Genomic DNA, 27,483 nt, shown 5'->3' on the forward strand with positions numbered 1-27,483 from the left:
GATAGGTCCCACTGCTCCCCCACCCCCTACATGTATATTTTCTCCTATGGTTAACTTGTTACATTAGTGTGGTACGTTTGTTACAATTGTGAACCAATAGTGATATACAAGAGCACTTTAAAAAGTTTGTGGAAAAATTGGATTAAAGATAATACAGTCATTTCATGAACTTTTCAAAGACCTCTTGTATTAATATTAACTCAGTTTTACATTTTCCTTTTTATGTTGTACAGTTCTGTGGTTTTGCCAAATGCACAAGTCATGTATTCATCATTAAAGTATCATACAGAATAATTTCACTGCCCTAAAAGTTCTCTGCACTCCACTTATTTGTCCCTCCTTCCTTCCCCGAAACCCTGGCAAGCACCAATTTTTTTTTTTCCCATTACCTCAAACATCTCTGAACTCTTAACATACAGTCAGTTACCAGATCTGGAGGAGTCCACTCTGAGAATTTCTTGAATTTATATTCTCTCCATTTTCATGAACACTTGTTATAATATTTTTGTGTGTTGGATTTCAGGAACTTATGAGAAACTTCAAATGGAAATATCCAATAAACAGAAGTGGGAGCTTAGAAGAGAGATCTAGGTTTGAGGTCCATATTTGGGGATCATTAATTGAAGATGACAGGAGGAAAATAACTCAAGAGAGTAAATAGAATGAGAAGAGGGACATTAACATAGCTTTTATAAACACTAATATTTTATAGTTATATGGGAGAAGAGGAACAAGGGAGGGAAACTGAGGAGGGAAGAGAGTGTGTACAAGACAAATTGGAGAGAGCCAGTCTAGGCACTTACCTTTGTCAGGAATATTCACTTTACTTCCCCACTTCTGTATCTTGGATTAAGTTCTTCTTTTGCCTTAGGTGCTTTGTCACCATCTCTCCCTATCTAAAGGATAGCTGCCATGGGGAGCAACTCCGATGCTTATGCTCCTTGAACACTCCTCTGACCCCATGGCTGAATAGCCTTTCCCTACTCTGTATACTGAGTATGTTTTTCTGTCTCTCTTTCTATACATGTTGCATGCTGTCATTTGTTACATTTATTTGTATATTTTTATTATCCTCCTCATAGATATGTATTCTCAAGGTAATTTTGGTATACCTTACAGAAACTATTATGAATTCTTTTTCTGATCTCAGTGAGAATTTGAGAGGATTAGTAGATCTAAGAATCTTTTGGTACCACTAGATAGGGTTATTATGGAAAAACTTACAGGAAATATAATTTTTAAAATATCCTAATTTAAAATCATCTACACAGACTTGATTATTGTGCAAAAAAATTAAATTTAATAGGGAAAATGTCTAAAGTTAGGGTAAACTTCCATATATTTTTTCATGTAAAAAAGACCTTGGAGTTTTAGTTGGCTTTATATAAAGGTTTAGATTTTTTTAAAAAAACGTTAAAGCAGTGTCACAAGCATCAACAGAATGCTTTAGGAAAGTAACAGAGCATTATGGCCTGGCTACCTCAGGAGTAGAGGTACTGGCAGATGGCAGTAATTCAGCCTTTAATGCATGAGGCAGATGTTAGACTGTGCTAAGTTAGTAGCTTAGCTTTGCGATAGGAGAGAAGGAAGCATGATGTGGTGGAAAGAGGTCTGAGTTTTTAGTCAGAGGAATTGGATTAAAGTTTTAATCATAGCACTTACTGGTTGTGAAGCAATAGGTAATTTATTTCACTTTTCTGAGCCCAGGTACACTCATCTAAAAGTTATGGATAATTGTATTCTTTTATTTAGGGGTTGTTAAAAAAGTTAAATGAGTTACTCTGCTAAAAATTGCTTTTTAAACTCTAAAGTGCTAGGTCACCAATGCTGGTTGTTATTGTCATTTGCTCTGGTAAGTTTCCTAGTCACTCACAGTTTCCCTTCTGCTGAGCATAGAGTGATTTAGCCTGAGGAGGAACGATAGAACGGAACAGAACAAGGGCCGACCCCGTGGCGCACTCGGGAGAGTGCGGCACTGGGAGTACAGCAGTGCTCCCACCGCGGGTTCGGATCCTATGTAAGGATGGCCGATGTGCTCACTGGCTGAGCGCGGTGCGGCCAGTCACAAAAATGACAAAAAAAAAAAAAAAAAAAGGGAACAGAACAAAACAGAGACTAATGACAATAATAATATAGGTATAAACTCTTGTATTTATATACTACTTTCAATTTTAGAAGTACTTTCATGTATATTATCTCATTATTTTAGAATAAAGGGGAAGGTGTGACAAGAAAAGCATTGAACCAAGAGGGACATACCATGTGGTGGGATATAGAGTAATAAGACTGATTTTTCTTGCATAAGAAGACTGGCTCTAGAGGGAATCCAGAAATATTTTTAGTAACATTGAATAAAGATTTTCTAGTTGAGGTAAAAATTCATAAGGGAAAAAAAAAGCGTGCAAAGCAAGTTTGTGTATCTTTCTATAATGATGGGTTTATTTAAAACTTCCCTCTAAATGAAACATGCATTGGAAGCAGTGATTTAAAAACACAGCTCATACTTGAGCATTCCTAAGGGAACTATTTTGAAGGTTAGAGATAATTGTTAAAAGATCAGTCTCCTTTCAAATTCCGTACAAAGCAGTCAGTCCTTCAAAGTGATGGATAAGCAGCAAAGTCAGGAAGTTGTAATACCTTATTAAACATATTTCATGGCCTTAAATTTTCTCAGAAGCCTCATGAAAGGTTTTTAGAAAGTTGTTGCTCCACAGAATTGTGCCTTACTTCCTTGGAACAATGAAGATATTCCTTTATCTGCTGATTTGCTGCAGTAATGTCATAGTGTGAATTTATGAATATTTTAAGATATAAAAGCATATTTGGCATTATAAACTCTGCCGTTTTAAATAAAATTTTGAGCTTGTGATTGCTGAGTTATCCTGCCTGATCAATTAATGAATTATTTTAAAGTGGAGTACATTTTTATTTTTTTTAATTATTTTATCAATATACAATATAGTTGATTTTTGTGTCCCTTTGCCAATTCCTCCTTTTCTTCCCTCCCCCCCCCATCAACATCATATCTGTTCACTTGTCTTAACAAGTTCAAGGAATTGTTGTGATTGTTTTGCTTATTCCCCTCCCCCACTTCATTCGTATATTTACTTATTTATTTTTATTAGCTCCCACAAATAAGCGAGAAAATGCAGTATTTCTCTTTTTGCGCCTGGTTTATTACGCTTAATATAATTTTCTCTAAGTCCATCCACGTTGCTATGAATGGTAGTATTTCATTTTTTTTTTAATAGCATAGTATTCCATTGTGTAGATATACCACAGTTTCCTTATCCATTCATACAATGATGGGCATTTAGGCTGGTTCCAGCTCATGGCTATTGTAAATAGTGCTGTAATAAACATGGGAGTACAAGTATCCCTTCCACATGATGATTTACATTCCTCTGGGTATATACCCAGCAGTGGAATAGCTGGGTCATATGGTAGATCTATCTGTAATTGTTTGAAGAACCTCCATACCATTATCCGTAGAGGCTGCACCATTTTGCAGACCTACCAGCAGTGTAGGAGGGTTCCTTTTTCTCCGCATTCTTGTCACCATTTGTCATTTTCAGTCTTTTGGATATTAACCATCCTAACTGGACTAAGATAGTATGTCAGAGTGGTTTTGATTTGCATTTCCTGAATGCTAGGTGATGGTGAGCATTTTTTCATGTGTCTGTTGGCCATTCATATATCTTCCTTTGAGAAATGCCTATTTCGTATATCTTCCTTTGAGAAATGCCTATTTAGCACCTTTGCCCGTTTTTTAATTGGGTTACTTTTTTCTTTTGCTGTTAAGTTGTTTGAGTTCCTTGTATATTCTGGTTATTAATCCTTCGTTAGATGTATATTTTGCAAATATTTTCTCCCACTCTCTCAGTTGTTTGCTCTATTAATTGTTTCTTTTGCTGGGCAGAAGCTTTTTAGTTTGATATAATCCCATTTGTTTATTTTTCCTTTGGTTGCTTGTGCTGTTGGGGTCATATTCATAAAGTCTGTACCTAATCCTACTTCTTGAAGTGTTTCCCCTATGTTTTCTTTAAGGAGTTTTATTGTTTCAAGACATATATTTAATTCTTTAATCCATTTTGAGTTGATTTTGGTATATGGTAAGAGGTATGGGTCTAATTTCATTCTCCTACATATGAATGTCCAGTTTTCCCAGCACCATTTACTGAAGATGTATTCTCTTCCCCAGTGTGTAGTCTTGGTTCCTTTGTCAAAGATCAGATAGTTGTAGGTCCATGGGCTGATTTCTGGATTCTCTATTCTGTTCCATTGGTCCATGTGTCTGTTTTAATGATAGTACCGTGCTGTTTTGTTTCCCATAGCTTTGTAGTATAGTTTAAAGTCAGGTAGTGTTATGCCTCTAGTTTTATGTTTTTTGCTCAGGATTGCTTTGGCTATTCGTGGTCTTTGTTCTTCCATATGAATGTTAGGATTGTTTTTCCAATTCTGAGAAAAATGTCATGGAATTTTGATGGGGATTGCGTTGAATCTGTAGATCACTTTGGGTAGTATGGACTTAAAAAGCATTAATGCTGTGTAGATTCATCATTTATCATTTAATAAAATGTTTCTGTGATTATTTCTCTACAAAGTTGTGTATCAGTTGCTTGGTCAGGAATATAATATCCTTTTATAATACTGATATTTTGTATACAAATTATATTTTGTATGCATTTGAATATATTTGTATAACTAATTATATTTTGTATACATTTCATTTTAAGTACAATATTTTTCCCAGGAGTATAATCAGATTAGGAGTTTCTGGTATTATATATGTTTTAGGTATTGTATTTTTAGAGGAATGTCGCCAAAATGGACTGTTGCCAGGAGATTACTGAGGTGGTCGAGGAACTGTGATGAGATGAACAGTGACTGCGCTTTGACACATTTACTTACCACCATTACCAGCACTCCTTCACCCCACTACTCCAACCACCATGCCTATTTTATCCAAGGGGATAATAGCCATCTTTGTTTCCTTCTGTTCTGTTTCAGGGGAAGAAAAGTCTCTCAACCTCTTCAGTCCTTCCTTTCTATAATGCATAGTGCAGGGTTGGAAGCGTGGATTAGGCTTCTAAGGTGTCTTGGACTCATTGATTCTGTGATTTCTGAACATAAATTAGACTAGCAATCAGAACAATTTTATAAGATAAGAAAGTAGTATTTAATAGCACATAATGTATGGTAAAATATGGACTTTTTACCTTTTCAGCCAAAGATGTAACTTATATATGTCCATTCACTGGTGCTGTACGAGGAACTTTGACAGTCACGAATTACAGGTTATATTTCAAAAGCATGGAACGGGTAAGACTTGTTGAATTTGATTTTTATATGTATGTGTGTGTTGTTCATATCCAGTTTTGTTCATTTTTGATCATTTCTAATTAAATGATTTCTGATTAAGGTTTTTGTGAGCTATAATTATACAGTATCAATTTTGTTTTTTCTTTCCTTCCCTTAGGACCCCCCATTTGTTTTAGATGCTTCTCTTGGTGTGATAAGTAGAGTAGAAAAAATTGGTGGTGCTTCAAGTCGAGGTGAAAATTCTTATGGACTAGAAACTGTGTGCAAGGTAAATGTTATAATTTGTATGTGATTTTGTTTAGTTTGAAAAACTTTCTATTCAACAGACCCTCTGTTTAGAAACCGGTTTCCAAAATATCAGATGGATTTCATTCTAGAAATGTCATTCTAGTAGAAGAAAACAAAATTCAGCCATAAGAGAAAAGATGATTCATGAATTACACTTAATTATCTTGGCCTAATTTAGTCTACGTATTTCAATATGCTCACAAATTCATAGCAACTTATTTTTATAATGACCTTCTTTAATGTGCATAGTATTCTACGGCATATAAAGTACTTTGACATTTATTATTTCACTGTTAGCCTCATAAAAATTCTGTGAGTTAAGCACAATAGACATTATTACCTTTAATTTACAAATTAGAAACATTAACATTGAGCATTTAAGGGATAATACTTTTGTTTTGAACGTTCAGTTTCACTAGTTATCCCAGAAAAGCAATTAAATGAGATACAATTTTTCTCTTGTAAGATTGACATATTAAAAAGAATAAGATCCATACTATTAGACTTAAATTTATTTACAATTTCTTTTCTGTTGGATATTATGCAGCTTTGAAAAATAGCAATATGTTATTGACAGAAAAAGGTATACATAATGATTGTTAAGTAGAAAAAGAAGTTCCAAATCCATTCCTGCACATACACACAATCACTTAAGAATCTAAAGGGATATATGAAAAGATTACATTGATATTTGTGTGTGTGATTTCTATTTTCTTCTTTGTGATTTTTATATTTTCTAATTGTAAAAGTTCTGATATGTGTATATCATGGTCAAATAAGGTTTTTTTTTTAACATACCAAAATTTATCGGATGCCAGGCTCCTGCAGTGCATAGAGGAAAATTTATACTTGTAAACTCCTATATTAAAAATAAGAAAAATCTCCATCAGTAATATAGACTTATGCCTTAAGAAAATAGAAAGAAAAAGAAGAGCAAACTAAACCAAAAGCAGATATAGGTAGGGAAGGAAATAACAATGCAGAAATATGTGAAAAAGGGAAATAAAGAACAAAGGCAGAAGTTGATTCTTTAAAAAGATCAACAAAACCATAAGTTGATTCTTTAAAAAGATCAACAAAATTTGCAAACCTTTACCTAGACTGACCAAGAAAAAAAGAGAAGACTGAAATTACTAATATTGGAAATAAAGCGGGGGCATTACATTGTCATTATGGTTTTTTGTGGTGGCAAGACTAAATTTCTTTTTTTTTCTTATTTGCATTTTTGTTCTACCAGTGGGTTTTGTTCTTTCTTGTCTGTTCATGGTGGTGATTATCATTTTTCAGATTTCAGATGTAGGACTTCCTTGAGGATTTCTTTTAGGGCTGGTTGTATGGTGGTGAACTCCACAGATTTTGTCTGTCTGGAAAATATACTATTTTTTCCTTGTTTCTAAAGGATAGCCTTGCTTGGTATATTATTTTTGGCTGGCAGTTTTTTCTTTTAGTATTTTGAATATATCATCTTATTTTCTTCAGGACTGTGGAGTTTCTGTTGAGAATACTGCTGTTAGTCTGATAGGGGCTCCCTTATAGGTAACTTGATGCTTTTTTCTTGCTTCTTTTAAGATTCTCTCTTTGTCTTTGAGCTTTGCCAGTTTGAATATAATGTGTCTCGGAGAGGATCTTTTTAGGTTGAATCTGTTTGGGGATCTCTGAGCCTCCTGGATCTAAAGGTCTGTGTCTCTCCCTATACCTGGGAAGTTTTCTGCTATTATTTCATTGAGTAGTTTTTTCATGCCTTTTTCTTTCTCCTCCCCTTGTGGAACACGCATGATTCAAATGTTTGTGTGCTTAAGGTTGTCTGTTAGCTCTCTTAGATTTTCGGAATCTATCTACGTGTGTGTGTGTGTGTGTGTGTGTGTGTGTGTGTGTGTGTGTGTGTGTGTGTGTGTGTGTGTGTGTGTGTGTCTATCTACGTGTGTGTGTGTGTGTGTGTGTGTGTGTGTGTGTGTGTGTGTGTGTGTGTGTGTGTGTTTAATTTTTTTTTTTTTACATACATTGGCAGTTATTGATTCTGTTCCTAACACATATTTCTGTCCAGGCCTTTATTCTGGTGGGCACCATTGTTAAAATTTGTTGTGTGTATATATAATGCTTTTAAAACCATTACTGGTTAAAAACAAGGTTGGTAGAAAAAAGCATCACTGTTTCTCTGTGACAAGTGGAGTAAATTGCTTAGCATATTTATTCTGAAGTTTTAACATTTTTTAAAATTTAACTTAATTTTATCAATATACAGTTTGGTTAATTATTATGGCCCATTAACAAAACCTCCCTCCCCCCTCACTCTCCCTTATTCCTCCCAACAACCTCATATCTGTTCACTTGTTGTTGCAACTTCAAGGAATTGTGATTGTTCTGTCTTCTTCCCCGCCCCCTCAGTTTAATTGTGTGTTTATTTATTTATTTTTACCTCCTACAAATAAGTGAGAACATGTGGTATTTCTCTTTTTGTGCCTGTCTCGTTTCACTTAATATAATTTTCTCTAGGTCCATCCACGTTGTTGCAAATGGCAGTATTTCATTCTTTTTTATAGCCGAGTAGTATTCCATTGTGTACATATACCACATTTTCCTTATCCACTCATCTGATGATGGACATTTGGGCTGGTTCCAGCTCTTAGCTATTGTAAAGAGTGCTGCAGTGAACATTGGAGTACAGGTATACCTTTGACTTGATGATTTCCATTTCTCTAGGTATATTCCCAGTACTCTGATAGCTGGGTCGTATGGTAGATCTATCTGCAATGTTTGAAGAACCTCCATTCCATTTTCCATAAAGGCTGCACCATTTTGCAATCCACCAACAGTGTATGAGATTTCCTTTTTCTCTGCAACCTTGCCAGCATTTATCATTCACAGTCCTTTGGATATTAGCCATCCTAAATGGGGTGAGATGGTATCTCAGTGTGGTTTTGATTTGCATTTCCCGAATGCTGAGTGACGTTGAGCATTTTTTCATGTGTCTGTTGGTCATTCATATATCTTCCTTTGAGAAATACCTATTTAGCTCTTTTGCCCATTTTTTAATTGGGTTACTTGTTTTTTTGTTGTAAAGTTGCTTGAGTTCCTTGTATATTCTGGATATTAATCCTTTGTCAGATGTATAATTTGCAAATATTTTCTCCCACTCTATTGGTTGTCTTTTAACTCTGTTAATTGTTTCTTTTGCTGTGCAGAAGCTTTTTAGTTTGATATAATCCCATTGTTTTTTTTTCCTTTGGTTGCCTGTACTTTTGGGGTTCTATTCATGAAGTCTGTGCTGAGTCCCACTTCCTGGAGTGTTTCTCCTATGTCTTAAGCAGTTTTATTGTATCAAGACATATATTTAATTCTTTAATCCATTTTGAGTTGTTTTTGGTATCTGGTGAGAAGTATGGGTCTAGTTTCATTCTACTGCATATGCATATCCAATTATCCCAGCACCATTTGCTGAAGAGGCAGTTTCTCCCCAGTGTATAGGCTTGGTGCCTTTGTCAAAGATCAGATGGCTGTAGGTGTGTGGGTTGATTTCTGTATTCTCTACTCTATTCCATTGATCAGTGTGTCTGTTTTTATGCCACTACCATGCTGTTTTGGTTATTGTGGCTTTGTAGTATAGTTTAAAGTCAGGTAGTGTTATGCCTCCAGCTTTATTTTATTGCTCAGAATTGTTTTGGCTGTGCGTGGTCTTTTGTTATTCCATATAAATGTCTGGATAGTTTTTTCCATTTCTGAGAAAAATGTCATTGGAATTTTGATGGGGATTGCATTGAATTTGTAGATCACTTTGGGTAGTATGGACATTTTCACAATGTTGATTCTTCCAATCCAAGAGCATGGGATATCTTTCCATCTTCTTGTGTCCTCTCTAATTTCTCTCAGCAGTGATTCATAGTTCTCATTATAGAGATTTTTCACATCCTTGGTTACCTCTATTCCTAAGTATTTTATTTTTTTGGTGGCTATTGTAAATGGGCAAGCCTTCTTGATTTCTCTTTCTGCATGTTCACTATTGGAGAATAGAAATGCTGCTGATTTTTGTGTGTTGATTTTGTATCCCCCTACTTTGCTGAAATCATTTATCAACTCCAAGAGTTTATTTGTAGGGGCTTTGGGCTGTTTGATATATAGGATCATGTCATCTGCAAACAGGGACAGTTTGACTTCATTTGTTGGTTTCTTTGGTGGTAGATAAGCTTTTTTTTTTTTTTCTCTCTCTTCATTGTTAGCATTTTTATTTTACTAGTGTGTTTTGATTTTTGTTGAGTTTTTATGGCAGTGGTAGTTATTTTTCAGGTACCAAACCAAGTACTCCCTTGAGAATTTCTTGTAAGGCTGGTCATGTGGTAGTGAACTCCTGCAGTTTTTGTTTGTCTGAGAAATATACTATTTGCCCTTCATTTCAGATGGATAGCCTTGTGGAGTAAAGTATTCTTGGCTGGCAATCTCTGTCTTTTAGTATTTTGGATATATAATCCCATTTTTTTCTGACTTTTAGGGTGTGTGATGAAAAGTCAGATGTTAGTCTGATTGGGGCTCCCTTATAGGCAATTTGATGCTTCTCTTCTTGCAGCTTTTAAGATTCTCACTATGTCTTTGATTTTTGCCAGTTTGACTCTAACATGTCTTGGTGAAGCCCTTTTTGTGTTGAGTACAGTTGGGGATCTTTGAGCTTCCTGAATCTGAAGAGCTATGTCTTTTCCTATACCTGGGATGTTTTCTGCCACTATTTTGTTGAATATGTTTTTGATGCAATCTCCTTTTTCCTCCCCTTCTGGAATGCCTATGACTCAGATATTTGAGCGCTTAACGTCTGATATCTCTTTTAGATTTTCTTCAATGTTTTTAATTCTTTTTTCTTTTTGTCTGCCTCTGTTATTTCAAACAGCACATCTTCAAGGTCAGAAGTTCTCTCTTCTGCTTCTGCAAGCCTGCTGGTTGAACTCTTTGTTGTGTTTTTTATTTCCTTGAATGAATTCTTCAGCTCGTCAAGCTCTGCTACATTCTTTTTCAGGGTATTGATTTCCTTGTACATTTCTTCTTTCAGGTCTTGTATACTTTTCCTTGTTTCATCATGTTGTCTTCCTGAGTTTTCTTGTATCTCATTTAGATACAATATAATTTCCGTAGAATTATTGCTTGAAATTCCTTATCAGTCATCTCAAGGGCTTCTTTTTCGTGTTGTCTTCCTGAGATTTCTTGTATCTCATTTAGATACAATATAATTTCCATAGAATTATTGCTTGAAATTCCTTATCAGTCATCTCAAGGGCTTCTTGTTCTGTGGGATCTAGAGCTGGAGAGTTATTACCCTTTGGTGGTGTACTTTCTTGATTTTTCATATTTCTGGTATCTTTCCTTTGGTGCTTAGTCATTGTGGTAAGGGATTTCACGGTCTACTCATTTGGCACTATTGTCCAGCTAGGATCCTGCCAGGACTGCCAGTTTGGCATGGCTGCCTCAGTGCCTGGGGGCGGAAGGTTCGGGCCTCTTTGGGCTGTGGGGATTCAGCTGGGCTGGGAGTACAGCAGTGGTGCCTACCTGTTCTCATGCTGGTGCCTCAGGTCATGTGGTTTCCATGGCTCTCGGGCCTCTCCAGCGGGGCCTCTCTGGTCGGTGCACACTTGCCGGGCTGGTGGGGTCCGGTGGCAGCAGCACCTACCTGCTTGGTCATGCTTTTGCCTTGGGGCATGTGGTTGCTGTGGGTCTCAGGCTTCTCCAGGGGCATGTATCTGGTCGGCGTGCACTCCCCTGGCCTGGAGATTTTCTGTCTTTTCAGAAATTCTTTTTTCCTTTTTTTTTTTTTTTTTGGTTTCTGGGTTATTTTGAAAAGCCTATCTTGAAGATCAGAAATTCTTTTGTCTGCTTAAGCTTTGTTCTAGCCTGCTGCTTAAGCTATTGGTTGTGTTTTTTATTTTGTTGATTGAATCAATTCAATGAGTTCTGCTACATTCTTTTTTAAGGTACTAATCCCTTTGTAAATTTCCTCTTTTATATCCTGATTTTTTTTTCTTGTTTCAGTATGTTGTCTGAGTCTTTTTGTATCTCATTGTGTTTCCTTCAGGTTTTTCCTCAAAATTCCTTTTCAGTCATTTCAAGAGTTTCCTGTTCTATAGAGTCTAATCTTTGAGAATTACTGTATTCCTTTGATGGTGTCATAGTTTCTTGGGTTTTTGTATTTCTAGTTTCTCTAGGTTGATGTCTGGTCATTTGGTAGAGCAGTTGCTTCTTCTGTTACTCTGGAATGGGCTTTGAGGAGAGTGACTTTCTCTTCTTTTTCTGGTCTCTGGTGCTGAGTCTCCTTGTGTCACTGCAGTTGAGTGTCTGGTGGGCCACCTGCATGGTGGCTAAGGCTACTGCTGTGGTGTTGCACTGTTTTTGCAGCAGCCATGGCTGTGGTTGTGGCTGTGGTTAGCCACCCACATGGAAGTGTTGTTTTTGGTGTGCTCTCTTCACTGCTTCCGGGCAGAGGGGATTGCCCTTGGCTCCTGTAAAGCATAGTACCGTGTAGTAGAAGAGTTGGATATAATATATTCGTTATCACCTATGTTTTCTGTTTCTAGTTCTCATAATATTTGTTTCTGAAACAATGGTGGGAAAAAAGTTGATGTTGTATACCTTCCCCAGTTTCATGTCCAATGGCATTCTCTAAATGCATTGATAATTGATTGAAACTTTGATTACATTTTTACCATTAAGTCATAGGTATTTAATACTATGTACCACTTCTCCAGGTCACTGTTCTCCTTATTATGGCCTAAATAAAATCAGTGCACATGTCAATTCTAGATCCCATTGCTCCTTTCTTTTGCTGTTCTGCCAGTGCCAAAATTAAAAGAAACAGTATTTGTATAATTCAAGATACTTTCTTAAGCTAATCTTAGAAGTTTTGTGAATCTGGTAGTAAAGCTAATGACTTAGTAAGTTTATGTTTTTCCATTATATTCAGAACAGCTCTGTGAGTGTAATAGCTGTCAACTTTATGTCAAGCGCACTGTCTCCTCTGCATTTTTCTGTAGTCTAATAGCAGATAGACCATAGAATATAAGATGATGTGATCATTTTAAATATAATTCTTTCCATTAAATAAGACCATTATCAATTCACCCAAACATTTGTAGGGCCTCTGCTATGGTATTTTCAGAGAGCTCTGTGGTTAACAGAGTAATTCTGAGTATCTCTACTAGTAATAAAGATATTTACAAGGGAAAACAAGATATCAGCTAGCATTCTGGTATTGGATCAGTTTTGTAATACAGTGTTTTACTTGTTTGTGAATTGTAGGTACACTGTAGTGTATTGTCCCTGTGTTTGGTTTTACAAAATAAGGTATAATAATGCTAGTTTGAATTCTGCCTAGATTAAAACATTTAAATAAAATAGTCTTGAAATTATTTTTAATCCCAAATATTTTTCTTAGTGCTGTTAAGATATCAGTAAACCAGAAAATTAATATCTGCGTTCAGCCTGAGCATAGAAAATTGCTTGAAGGCAAATAGTGGAAGGAAACCTTGGTTTTTAGACCTGACTGTAGAACCTGGAAACATCAACCAAATTATTCAGTTTACTTGCCAGTAAAAGTGGAAGAACTTGGATATGGAGTGTAGGAACACCTTTAGGCAGTTTGTATCATTATAGCAGTAGGGGATTTGCAAAGAGAAGATCCAATGGAAATGCGTCCTGGGAAGGAGTAAGTAGGAAAGTAGTCACCAGACACAAAGGATATGAAGACACATATGAAGTATAACAACAGCTAATCAGGTTTTTAATAGGGAAATTCATGAAAGAAAATAGGTTTTCACAGGGGAAGGGCATATGCTAATTGAATGTATCAGTCATGATATTAAGCTTCAGATATAATATCTCTAATCTCCAATGCTTATGTCAAATGCTGCCTCTTACACTGCCCTATCTTGAGTCCATAAGCATAGGTAAATTTTCTGCCCTCCAAATTCTGCCTTGTATTAGAGGACCTTGTGTTTCTTTTTATTTCTCCTAATAAACCATTATAATTCCCCTGCCTCCAGGAACTGTTGTCTGATTTATTTTTGCATCCCACATTCATAGATTTTAACATTTTACAAGATAGTTGCAAGTAACCTTATTTACTGATTAAATAAAAAGTCAGCAAACAATGATTAACGTGGATTCTAAATCTTTTCTAGGATATTAGGAATTTACGATTTGCTCATAAACCTGAGGGACGAACAAGAAGATCTATATTTGAGAATCTAATGAAATATGCATTTCCTGTCTCTAATAGCCTGGTAAATCTTTGAAAAATATGTATTATAATTATTGATGTAGTGTAAAGAAACTTGTGTAGGCTGTCTAGAATCTTGACATTTATGTCCCTGCTTTGACATTTAACCAGATGTATAGTTTAGGTTTAATCTAATCTTTTAGGCTAATTTCTTTAGGTATGAATTGAGGAAGCTAGACTAGCTGATTTCTGAGGTCCATTCCAGAGCTAGTATTCTATAATTATATCATCTTTCTATCCATGCTGTTTCCATGATGAAAAGCTATATGTAGTCTTCATTGCGACTGAAATCTCCTTTTTAATTGAAAGCTGACAGTTAAAAACTAGTAATTTAGGAGGGAAAGGTGGGAAAATACTGAGTTCCTACTGTGTGTTATCAACAGTGATAGGCTCCTTGATTTATGTTATATCACTTCAGCTTCACAGTAGCCCTGTGGTAGTAGAGATTATTTATTCCTATTCTGGAGATGAAACCAGGATCAGCAAACAGTTGACTCAAGAGCATGGCTAGTAGGGAATAGAATTTCGAGTCAACACTGGTCATCTGACTGCAGTTTGAAATTTCTTATTTTACATAATAGTTTCTGCCATTTTGTCTATAAAAATGATAAGTTTCATTTTTTTGTTGCATGCCAAAAAATAAAAAGCTTAGTGTATTTTAGAAAATTTAGCATAAACTTCATAGCTGCTTAACTGTTGTTATCTGTGATGTCAGACTAGTCTATTATATCAGAAGATACCATTTTAAAATGTATTTTCTTTCAATATTTAGAAGTAAATCTACAAAACCTACAAAAGATATGTGAAGGAAATGCAATGATACAGTAGCATTTGATAAATTTTGCTGGGTCTCTGTGCTTTGCTATATGTTTGAAAAATATGTAAAAACAATAAATTTTCAAAATTATAGAATAAAAACTAAAGCAACAATGTAGAAAAAGGGTTCCCATACAAAATATTCTTGCAGATAAGTAAATGAAAATTTTGGGTATGATAAGGATGCATTTCTGATTCATTGCCTTCTTAAATGTCTTTTTAAACAAATAACTCTGTTTACATTTTTGTAGCCTCTTTTTGCTTTTGAATACAAGGAAGTTTTCCCTGAAAATGGGTGGAAGCTATATGACCCTCTTTTAGAGTACCGAAGGCAGGTATGTACTTCTTTTCTTTCAATTTCAGTATTCTATATTCTTTTCATTACAAAGAAAACTCCATGGGTAGAAGTAAGCAGCTTTATGTAGGGTTGTTTTTTATGTTTTTGGTTTTTAAATGAAGACTAATTCATTTAAAATTAATTAATTTTTAGAACACACCAATGATCTTTTGTGAATCTTATCTAGGAATTTATATCAATTTATTTTGAAAAAGGGTGTAGCGCTACAGCTAATGTTGGCATCCTGCCAGCACCTCCAATTGTCATGCTCTTTTACCTGCCTGTAATCCTGCCAACTGGGCCAATTGTTGAGCTAGGGCTGGGTCTGAAGTTCACAGATCCCTCAAGCCTGTTCACAGACTGGGTCACAAACCCTTCACATGCCAGGCTGGGTCACCAGACCCCTCACACGCAGGTCTGTGAGCTAGGTAACTGGCCAAAAGGTCCTTGGAGCCATAGGTTCGAAGGCATGGCTGTGCAGGGTGGATGCCCATGCTTGCTAACTCCACCCACACACAACTTTAATTTACAAAGAATGCATCGCACCACCCCCAACTGGACCTGAGGCGAGGGGCCCTGATTAAACTATTCTGTTTTCCCAAAAAAGGAGAATAATTTTGAAGTTGAAAATAAGATGATAGGTACATATAAGTTTTGATATTCTTATATGCCATTCAATATTATTCACACAGATATTTCTTTTTTGGGTATCTGATAATTTAATTCTGAAAAAATGCCTTAATAATTCTACTGTTTATAACCTAGCTCTACATAAAATTTTGAAAGTTTTGAAGCTTCACAGAGGACACTGTGCTTCCTATCATGTCCTGCTAATGACAGCATTGATTTACCTTCGTCAGTAACCATAATGGGAATAACCCCTCTACATTTTGAATTCATCACGTATTTTATATGCAGATCAAAACTTTACTACTATAACCTTCTCAGGTATTTTCTACCCTACTTTGATTCAATTTAATTTAATAAATTTTTACTAATACCTTCTTATCCCTTTATTCGTTCACTTTATTCTGCTGAGACAGTTTGCTTTGTAATTCTTTCCCAGTGTTACCAGCTTGTGGAGGGATCATCTCTCTTATTTCTTTGTTTTTTTTTATGCTCCAAGTGGGAAGTTGTTGCAACTGTTTTCTCACTGCTATATCCTCAGAAGGTAGCACAGTGCCCCGGCATGTAGTAGATAGTAAATATCTGTTGAATGAGTGAATGCATGAATGAAACTTAGGAGGAGAGTATTCTGCTCCTAGTATATGCTCTGTAAATATTTGTCAGCTAACAAGTCTCCGGCATATATTGGTTTTATTCACTTAACCATGTAAGTGGCACATACATATGCCTAGCTTTTTCTCAGATTTCATAAATATTAATTCATTTGATCTTTATAATAATTCTGTGAGGTAGGTATTAATATTATCTGCATAGCATATGAGTAAACTGAGGCAGAGGAGCATTGAGTAATCTGCCTAATGTAACACAGCTACTAAGTATGAGAACCATGATTTGAATGCAAGAAATCTGGTTTTGGAACTCTGCTCTTTACCAATATACTGTAGACTTTCCCCCTAATAACAAAATATTTTTTAAAAAAGAAATTGGGCTCCTCTTGCTGAGAGACTAACACTCTTTATGGAAAAAAATTGTCCATTGTAGCTATAATAAAGATTTCAGCTATAATTGAGAAATATATATATTTATATTAATCAGATAATTGAATGAATGTAACTTAAAATTCGGCTATAATTGTAACTAAGAAGAGCATCCAAAAAATCATGTTTACATTTCATGTATATATATGCTACTGGGTAGTTTGGAATCTAATGAGTCTTAGAGAAAGTGAACTAATTGATAATAAATTATATTTGTGACTTCATAGAGCAAGAGGGATTAAAAATAAAAGCCTAGGTTCTCCTGGGTAGGGTGTCTGATGATCAATTACATATTTTAAAGACAGGTCCCAAAGTGCTGGTTATTCAGAGTAAGAGTGAACTGGAATTAAATAAGATCTCGACTAGACATGAAGCCTAGATTTGTGTAACTTGAATTTTCTGTTAAACTCAAGAAGAGAGAAAAAGGGTGGGAGGGTCAGAAATTATTTTTGAAGAGGTAAGCTGGAAATATTTCCAAACCGATGAAAGATACCAATTTACAGAATCAACAAGCTCAGTTAATCTCAAGCAAGATTAGTGTAAAGAAGTTCAAGTCTAGACACATCACAGGGGAACTATAGAAGATCAAAAACAGAGAACATTTAAAAAACAGCTAGAAAAAATAGATTATCTTCAAAACAAAAGACTGACAGGTTATTTTCAAAAGCAACAATGGAAGATAGAAGATAGTGTAATTTTATCTTGAGTGTGTTGAAAATAAAATATCTGCCAGTTTAGAATTCTATACCCAGTGAATATATCCTTTAGAAATGAAGGTGAAATAAAAACATTTTTATACAAGACCAAAGAGTGTTAACTATCAGAAAAAATTCTAAAGTATATACATCTAGTAGAAGGAAGGTAACCCTATATAAGAAGATCAGAGATCAAAAACCAAATGGTAAGGTATGGTAAATCTAAATGAACATTGACGATATAAAACAATAATAATTTTCTGGAGTGTACTGTATATGAAATTAGAATACTTGGCATCAATAGCACATAATTTAGAAGAGGAATAAACAGTTACAATGTTTAAAGCTTCTTGTATTGTCTGGAAGATAAGGAAAGATTTATTATTACTAAATTTTCATAGGGTTGTATGTTATAATGTATTGTTCTAAATGCATGTGATAGAAAAGAAAGGCTGAAAGTTAAAGAGCTGTAATCTATTTTAAAAAGTTAGAAAAAGTATAGTGAAATAAACCTAAAGAAAGTAGAAGGAAGGAAATAATAAAGATAAGAACAGATATTAAAGAAATAGAAAATCATTATACAGTGCAATAAGAATCAACAGAGACAACTGTAGTTTCTCTGACAAGATCAATAAAATTATCAAAACCTTAGAAAGGTTTAACAAGAAAACAAAAAATGAGAACTCCCAAGTAAACAATATAACAAGTGGAAAGAAGGACATCCCTATATAGATTATGCAGATGTTAAAAATGATATCAAGGTATTATGAACACCTGTGTCAGTAAACTTAAAAATTTTGGTGAAATGAACAATTGCTTAGAAAAATTTAACTTGCCCGAACTGATTCAAGAAAAAAATGGAAAACCTATGTAATCCTATGTCCACTTCATAAATTGAATCTGTGATCAAAAATCTTACCCAGAAAAGACTCCATGCCCAGGTTTCAGGGACAAGTTCTACCAAACATTTAAGGAAGAAATAATTCAAATCATATGTAAATCTTTCACAAAACAGTAAAAGTAAATAAATAAATAAACTTAGCACGTGAGTCTAGCAAACTGCATTAGTCCATTTCTGTTGCTTATAACCAAATACATGGAACTGGGTGATTTTTAAAGAAAACAAAATTTATTGCTTACAGTTTATGAGGCTTAGAAGTCCAAAGTCCAGAAGTCCAAACTCTCACATCTGGTGAGAGCCTTGGTGGTGGTGACAGTGATGGCAGAGTATCACATTGCAAAAATGGTGGAGCAGAGAGAGACTAACTTCCTCTTTCATTCTCCTTTTAAATTCCTCCAAACCACATCCATGACCACCATTTAAAATGCATTCACTAAGGCATGGTCCTACAATCTAATCACCTCTTCAAGGCCCCACTTTTCAATTACCATAATAGGATTTCCTACCCTCCCAACAGTTGTAGTGAGGATTAAGTTTCAGGGGGACATTCAACCCAAGGCATTCTACTCTTGGCACCCCAAAACTCAAGTCCTTTTCATATGCAAATATCTTCATTTCATCCCCAAAGTCTTAACTTGTTTCAACTCAAGAGTGCAAAGTTTCAGAGTCCCATCTGTGAATTCAAAACAAGTTATCAACTTCCAAGATACAACGGTAGGACGAACGTAGGGTGTGTATTCCCATTCACAAAGGGAGAAATAGGCTAAAAGAAAGGCGTAACAGATCCCAAACAAGTCCAAAACCCAGCAGCGCAGGCATCAAATCTTACAGCTGGTGAATCATGTAACTTGACTTCATGTTCCACGTCCTCTGCATACTGGTGTGGGGGTTGGGTCCCCAAGTTGTCAGGCATCTCCATTCCTAAGGCTTTCCTGGTCTTAGGCCATGCTTCAGCTCTTGCAGGCTGGCATTGCACGCTGATAGCTCCACAATTCTGGGGTGTCCATTGTGGTCCCGCTCCCACATCTCCACTACGCATGGCACTGATAGGATTTTTCTGCTGCAACTTCAGCCCCACATTTCCTCTAGGCATCACTTCATTGAACACTCTGTGGTGAATCTGCCTGTGGCAGATCTCTTCGGGGGGGGGGGGGCAGGCTTTTCCATATATCCTTTGAAATTGGGGTGGAGGCTCCCAAGTCTCCATGCCTCTGGCATTCTGCAAGCCTGCAAATTTAACAGCAGAGATGTCACCAAGGTTTTTGACTTGTAGCTTCCAAAGCCACAGGTCCAGCCACACCTGGGGCCAATTTAGCTACAGCTGAAGCAGCCAAAGCAGCTAGGGTGTGGCTGTGGGGAACAGCATCCCGAGGTGGCTCTGGGCAGCAAGCCGTGGAGGGTGCCTTGGGCCTATCCCCTGAGACCATTCTGTCTCCCTAGGCCTCTGGGTCTGTAATGGAAGACGCAGCCTCCAAGATCTCTGAAATGCCTTCCCTTGTATTCCCTTTTTTTAAATACTCATCTCTTTAGCAAAGGGCCACATCATGACTGAGGAGGTTTGGTCTGTTAGAAAACTTATAAATGTGATTCACTGTCTTAAGAGGTTAAAGCAGAATTCAGTCTTGAAATCTGTGTTATAGAATTTTCTTCCTCAGTATACCACTCCACAGAGAGTCCTTATACTGCATTACTTAAAAACTCTACCTAAAATAGTCTTTTTAAAAAAATTTTTTAACTCCTCATGTCCATTATGCTTTCTTGATAATTTAAGTTCAGACATGTTGTTTTCTTGGTAATCATTAGATTTGATAGCCAAATTATTCTAGAATTCAAATATGAACATCTTTAAGGTGTGTCTTTTGTATTTAGATTCCAAACATTGCATTTTAATTATAAAGCTTCAAGTTTACTTAGGTTTGTTTCACTAAGCCAGGAAGAGTAAACATCCACCACTAGAGAGCTAAACATATCAAGATGGTTTGAAGCTGAGTTTGTTAGTACTATCTTATGTGACAAGTGAAATTTTAAATTCTTCATTCAGTTATCCCATCAATTGATCAATTGATAAAATATGAAACAAAATACAAAATAAATGGGAATCAGCTAAAAAAACAAGAGTCTGCAAGTAACATTACAAGATTTATGCTAATCATAAAAACCAATATCAGAATAAGGCAGTTAAGCAATCAGAAAATCTGACAAGTGTCTTTTTAAAAAAAAAAAAAAAAAAATGCCCTTGGCATCCTACCACTCCAGCTCAGGAGTTTGGAGCGCTTCCAGTGGCAGCCTGATGGTTGTTGCCGGGCTGGTGGGCTGGATGTGGATATTGGGGGTGGGCATCGCTGAGGCCCTCAGCCACCCCCTCTGCCAGCTTGGGAGTCCCGGGGGTGCTTCCTGCAGAGGCTCATTGGTCATTGCTGAGCTGGATGTGGACTTTGGGGGCCTGGCTGAGGCACTTGGTCCCTCCACCCTGGCTTGGGAGGCTGAGGGGCTTCCAGTCCTTCTAGGTTTTATAGGTGTTCTTTGATGGTGATATAGACCTTTACTGGTTAATATCAAAATTTTGTCTCTGATCTGTGAGTGTTTTGTTTTTTCCTTCAGTTCTGTGTTGGATTATTAGCTACCCCCACTACTTAAACTCTGCACTGGAACTAATTTGTTGTCCTTTGCTTACTTCTAAAAAGGGGGAATTTCCTGTGGGGACCAGCACTTGAGCTCTATAGTTGAGCTAAATTGCTGCTTTACTGCTGATTCTCTGGGGAAGGCTTTTTGTGCAGCTCAGGTTTTAACTGTTGACCTCTTGGGTCTTGTGAGGTCTGGTTTACCTGGGTTGTGTGGAAACTTTGGTCTGGGCCTGAGTTTTTTCAGCAAACTGCATCCCCTGCAGTTCTGTATTCCTGACCAGTGTCCACTAAGTGAATCTGTGCTGACTGGGGGACAGGTCAGCTGTACATGGTGTCCATCCCCAATGTTCCCCCAGTGGGCCTGTCTCCCTCACTCCAATATCTTCTCATGGGGTGGGCCATGGACCGGGTTCCTTGCAATGACTCACCAGCCTCTGCATGGCTCCTTTTTTTATTCGTCTATGGTCCCTCACTCTTGTGTGTGTCCACAGGAAACTTGTTAGTGGTCTAGCTGGCCTGGGAGCCAACAAGGCCCTCTTCTCCCCTGCAGCCTCCAAGTAACTACATACAAAGGGCACAGCAGTGGCTTTTACCAGCTCTTGCTCCATGTGCTCACCAGGGCCAGGCTTGAAGTGGCTGGAGTTCGAAACCCCCAAAGTGGTCCTTTCTTTCTCTTGTCACAGCTTCTTCCTCCTTCATACACTCCATAGGTCTCTCTTCCTCTTTCCCTCAGCTCTAGCGGTCCCAGCTTGGTAGTTGTTGCTTTTTAATAGTTGTACATTGGTTGATTGTGGGAGAGGGTGATGCTGGGGACCATCTATTCCACCATCTTGACCAGAAGTCAACAAGTGTCTTTAGAACTGTAAAAAAGAGGAATATTCTTTGGGAATCCATGCAGAATTTGCTGTCTGTTCTAGCAGAATTCAATACAGAACTTTGGAAACCAAGTGAGGTAACTGTGTCCAGAGAAGAGAAGTAAATTATTTGTAAAAGGAAAAAATAAAGAGTGAAAGAACAATTATACCCATACAGAAAGAGAATTATGAAATTAGGAAATGTGGCCGTCAGAATAGAGCATTGAACTCTACATTAAATGATATGGGTGCTTTATGGTCTTTGGCTTACTGGGTGAATTTGTTGGCTTTTTTTGTTTCTGCCGAATTAGGAATTTTGTCTTTGAATCATCTAAGCTAAAATGTCATGGAGAGGACACTATATTTTTAGTTAGAAGACTTAGTTTTTTTCTTTTTTTGGATATCTTTTAAGTTTATTACAGAAGAAAATGAAGATCTCTTAAAATTTAAGACTAAAAATAAAGAATTGGAGCATTTTTTTTCCCCTTTATATTAAAAAAAAATTGGAAGTGGTAATACTTGCACTCTGGTCAAAATTGAAAAGGTCCAGAAGTGTATATTGAAAGATAGGTTTCCCTCCTAGCCATCCCAGTTCTCCTCCCTTTAGGAAACAATATTCCTGGTTTCCTATATATCCTTTCAAAAATTATATGTGTACAAAGCTTGCGTATGTGTGTACATTATTTTTTTAAGAACATGGTAGCATACTATGCACACTATTTTTTTTTTTTTTTTTTAAAGATGACCAGTAAGGGGAGGATCTTAACCCTTGACTTGGTGTTGTCAGCACCACGCCCTCCCAGGTGAGCTAACCAGCCATCCCTATATAGGGATCTGAACCTGTGGCCTTGGTGTTGTCAGCACCACACTCTCCCAAGTGAGCCACGGGCCAACCCTCCATGCACACTATTCTATACCTTTCTTTTTTCATTTAATATATTTTGAAGATTGTACCATCTCAGAACATACAGACATTCCTATTTTTTAAAAACTTGAGATATAACTCACATACCATAAAATTCACTATTTTGAAGTATACAGTCCACTGGCTTTTGGCATATTCACAAGGTTTTGCAGTTATCTTCACACATTTAAAAGACTTAGGTTTGAATTTTAGCTGTAGTTCTTACCCTCACCCTTAGGTATATGCTCTTGAATGAGTTGTTTATGTCACAGTGCTATAAAATGATAAATTTGGAATGTACATGGAATTCTCTACAACTTCCTAATGTATAGCTTTGGTCAAATTACAAACTGTGCACAGTTTCTTCATCTATAAAATTAAGTTAATGAAAACTGAATACAATAATGTGTGTGTGTATGTGTGTGTGTGTGTAAAGAGGCTGGCATAGTGCCTATACATAGTAGATGCTCAATAAATGTATTTTTTATTGTAATTTGTTTGTGTTTTCCTGTTTCATGATATGAGTTTTCAAGGAACATAAAATTTAAAATATTTAGATTTTCTTAATTCTAACCATTTAATATAATGACTTTCTGTCCTCCATTGGAAATTTTCAAATGTCTTATTAAGTAATACTATATGTGAAGTAGTACACTATAAAATGGCAGGTATTGAAGGACCACATGAGAGCTTAATAATTGGTATGTTTTTAAAAGTTATTTAAGTATTTCTTTTGCTTGTTGTCTGTCTTTACTTGGCCCTCCAATACTCCCATGCTTTTCTAATTAGAATCTTTTAGATTAGCAACATTCCATTAGTACTACAATACAGGAGTGAAAATTCACTTTAGGTATGTAAGTGATAACTGTGTATAAAGCATGCGGGTGGACACTGGTGCCTGCCCTCTGAAATTTCTTTGTATAGATGAATGGCAGCAAGATCAATCATTCAATCAAACTGAATGAGACTGTGTTCTCTTTTAAGACGGAATATGTGCAGTCTTTCTGTTTCCTTCCTTCCCCCTGTATAGGCTTAGCACAGACCTGAACTCAATTAATATTTAATGAATTGACAAATCTATGAACATAAAATTGGGTGGCAAAATGACTACGGGTCCCTACATTTGAATGCCTCATCCTGAAAGCCTGGTCACCACAAGCAGATATTCCAGTAGTTGAAGAGATGGATAGTAGACATAAGAGAGGTTGAATAGGATGGCTCTGTCTTGGTGTCTTAATATTTTAGTTAGGTAACAATTTTTCTTTTGTTTTATTTCACATGTAGGGAATTCCAAATGAAAGCTGGAGAATCACAAAGATAAATGAACGATATGAACTTTGTGATACATACCCTGCCCTCTTGGTTGTGCCAGCAAATATTCCTGATGAAGAATTAAAGAGAGTGGCATCCTTCAGATCAAGGGGCCGTATCCCAGTAAGTCCGAAGCTTTGATGAGACTTCGCAAATGCTTTTACACTTACCTAACGCTGAGAGTAATGAATGGGAGGATGGATACAGGATAGAAATAGCAACAGCAGCAAGTCTTTTTTGGGGACATTGGAGATTGAGTTATTTAGTAAGATTAGAACTGGAGGGAAGACTTAAAGAGATTTCTGGATAATCTTGGCATGTATTAGATAACTGCACAGAATTGCATGGTTCTTAACTAGGAAACAAAGTTTGCTCTGTGCATTATTCATATTTTTTTTTATCTTATTATACATTCTTTGGTCATGGTGATAAATGTTCTCTTCCTTTAAGTCCTAGAAATAACAAAAATTTACAAATTGATGATGAACAACTGGATCCTAGAAAGATCAACTCAAATACTTTGGGGTACAAAATTCACAGAATATGAAGACTAGATTTGGGCAGTTTTACTAATACAGTAATAACACTTTAAAAGTGGGATTTATTTAGCCCTGGGTTTTTTTGTGTGTGTGTTTTGTTGGGTTTTTTTTTTTTTTTTTTTTGAGATGGCCAGTATCCCTGTTTTAATGCATTTCTTTCTAGAGACAACATTTCCCAATAATCAATGATTTTCATAGATCAGTATTTGACTAAAGAATTAGACCACATTTTCTACATGTCAGAGTTGGTTTGAAAGAAGGGTAATGATTTTTCCTAGCAGCTTCAACCAGGCTTTGGATCCAATTAGAAGGCAGAGCTTTTTAGAGTATAGTTTTATAGAAGAACTATACACAGAGAAGCATATAATGGACGTTTTACCATTTTTTTCCCCTCATTAAGGTTTTATCATGGATTCATCCTGAAAGTCAAGCCACAATCACTCGATGCAGCCAGCCCATGGTAGGAGTGAGTGGAAAGCGAAGCAAAGAAGATGAAAAATACCTTCAAGCCATCATGGATTCCAATGCCCAGTCTCACAAAATCTTTCTCTTTGATGCCCGGCCAAGTGTTAATGCTGTTGCCAATAAGGTGAGATTGTCTTTCAGTAATTAAGATTATAATTACAGTTTCATGAACCAGCTGAGTTTGGCAGAGGCCACAGTGTAGTAAAAAGGGCTCATGCTGTACAGTCGTAAAGATGTAGGTTCTAATCTTGGCTCTTTTACTTGCTGGTGTGATTTTAAGTGAGTTATTTAATCTTTTTAGACCTCAATTAGCTCATTTGTAAAGTGAAAATATGATAGCTAACAATTGTTTTAGGAGCAAAAATCCTCTAATAAAAAATAGTGCTTAACCTTGTGCTGCTTACATGATAAATAGGTGTTCAGTAATTCTGTTTCTTTCTCCCTTCTCCAAATTTGATAGCTAACTGAGCTTATGACTGAGTGAGGTCCCTGTGCAGTGCTGCCATTGGAATAGTGAGCCAGTGTTCTCAGTGACCAGCAGTGCCCTCTTCTGACTGCCCTCCACCTGAACAAGTTATTCGGACTCTGAAGAACTTGCAGTTAGCTGTAGCGTGATTCCTCATTTCTCTTGTAGTATAAATATTAGCATTGTGGAAATAGAAATTCTAGTTCGGTTGACAAAATCTACCATAGAGGAAGGAAGTAGAGAGAGGAGGTACAATTTAACTTTTAAAAAATTACCTATTTTTTTACTTTGATAATTAATGTATATGTATTATAAAAGAATTAGTTAATGCAGATAAGCAAAAAGAAGAAAACATTTTAAAACACCTAGAACCCTGTAACTAAAAGAAAATACTGTTAAGCCTCGGTTATACTTCCAGACCTGTGTGTATATGTGTGCACACATATTTGAAATGAAATGGGATAATTGTAACTTCCTTTTTTTTAGATTGACACTGTATTTCTATGCCAATAAACATTCATCTGTAACATCATTTGAATGGTGGAATAATCAACTGCTGTTGAATATTCAGCTTATTTCTTTTTTTAAATTTTTTGCTATTATAAGCGATGTTTGGATGAACAGCCTTTTATTTAAACTGTGGAGGATATACCCAATTATTTCCATGTTGCTTAGCTTTTTGGCGTTATTGTGATTTCCAAGCATTCTCTATTAAGCTCTAAATAATTCTCCTTAAAGGAGACAAGGGAGGGGCATGGCATCCTAAACCATTATCAGTTAATACTTTCGTTACAGGGCATAAAGATGAAATGAGATAATTTGTGTGTGAAGCCTTAGCCCAGGGACTGGCATGTATTCTTCCAGTAATTGCTTGTTCCTCTCCCTAAGCTTTATACCATGAATTAGCAGGAATGAGACTTAGGATTGTTTTCCAGGATAAGAGGAAAGGGAGAGAGGAATGTAATGCAGAAAGGTGGTGGGGTAAAATATAAGATTCCTCACCTTATTTTTTCTAATCATTCCCGCACATACCTCATTCTAAGAATCCCTTCTTTTTTAATTTGCAAAAGTATACATCTTTATTGCAGGAAATGTTTTTTACCTGCATAGTAAAAACATTTTTTATAGCGTAATGAATTATTACATGACAAAGGCTCTTACAGTCTTGACCCATGTCAAGAAGTCTAACTGCCAGCCACTAAGTCCTTCACATGTGCACACCACCCCAGTCAATTTCACCTTCTACCCCTGTCAAAAGTAACCACTATCGTTTCATAGTAATAATTGCTTTGTATTTCTTTATACTTTTATTACCAAAGTATACGTACTTAGACTCTGTAATAGTCTTACCTTTTAAAATACTGTACTTGATATGTCCTTTAAATCTCTCTTCATCTATAGTCCTCCCCTTTCCCTTTTATATGTATATATGTTTCTTTTTTAAATTTTATCTGTAGAGCTCTCATAGTCTGGATTTTGCTGATTGTATCATGGTGTGGGTTCAACTTTCTTCTGTCCTCTGAATTTCCTTCAAATGAATCCAGAAGTTTATTCAGATTTAGGTTCAGTCCCTTTAGTAAGGCTATGCGTGGTACATCGGGAAGCACGTAATTTGTGGTCGATTCTCCTTTTTGAGATGTTTGCAGCGGTTGATGCTCAGTGCCCAGGAACATTAATTCATTAGTGGGTAACAAAATGGTCGTATTCTCATTTTGTGATTTCTTTTTTGGCTATTAGTTGAATTCTTTTTATGAAGAGATACTTTCTCCTATCTGTATTTTGGATAAACAGCAGTTCAGTTCATATAAGAAAGACAGGATAAATGCTTGATTCTTGGCTGGCTGGTTATTTCAGTTGGTTAGAGCATGGTGTTGTAACACCAAGGTTGAGAATTCAGACCAGCTGCCAAAAAAAAAAAAAAAAAAAGTTCCTCGATTCTTCTTATTTACCAGTTTTCCCAGTAATGAATTTACTCCCTCTCATCCCCTAAAGGTAACTAATTTTTTAAGTATCATTATGAACTCATGTATTTTGATGTTTCTGACATTT

The 27,483-nt window shown here is 36.2% G+C and overlaps 1 protein-coding gene across 4 annotated transcripts in view; it reads left to right on the top strand.

Moving 5' to 3' along the window:
• Window positions 1–27,483, top strand: part of MTMR2 (myotubularin related protein 2) — a 115,379-nt gene that overhangs the window by 66,435 nt on the left and 21,461 nt on the right. For all 4 annotated transcript variants that reach the window (XM_063092720.1, XM_063092721.1, XM_063092722.1 and 1 more), the window contains 6 exons: window positions 5,228–5,322; window positions 5,480–5,590; window positions 13,761–13,862; window positions 14,926–15,009; window positions 23,938–24,087; window positions 24,904–25,092. In XM_063092720.1, the coding sequence (XP_062948790.1) occupies window positions 5,228–5,322; window positions 5,480–5,590; window positions 13,761–13,862; window positions 14,926–15,009; window positions 23,938–24,087; window positions 24,904–25,092 (731 nt within the window). The remainder of the gene's footprint in view (window positions 1–5,227; window positions 5,323–5,479; window positions 5,591–13,760; window positions 13,863–14,925; window positions 15,010–23,937; window positions 24,088–24,903; window positions 25,093–27,483) is intronic.

This window comes from Cynocephalus volans, chromosome 4 (genome assembly GCF_027409185.1).
Source record: "Cynocephalus volans isolate mCynVol1 chromosome 4, mCynVol1.pri, whole genome shotgun sequence".
In the NCBI taxonomy this organism is placed as follows: domain Eukaryota; kingdom Metazoa; phylum Chordata; class Mammalia; order Dermoptera; family Cynocephalidae; genus Cynocephalus; species Cynocephalus volans.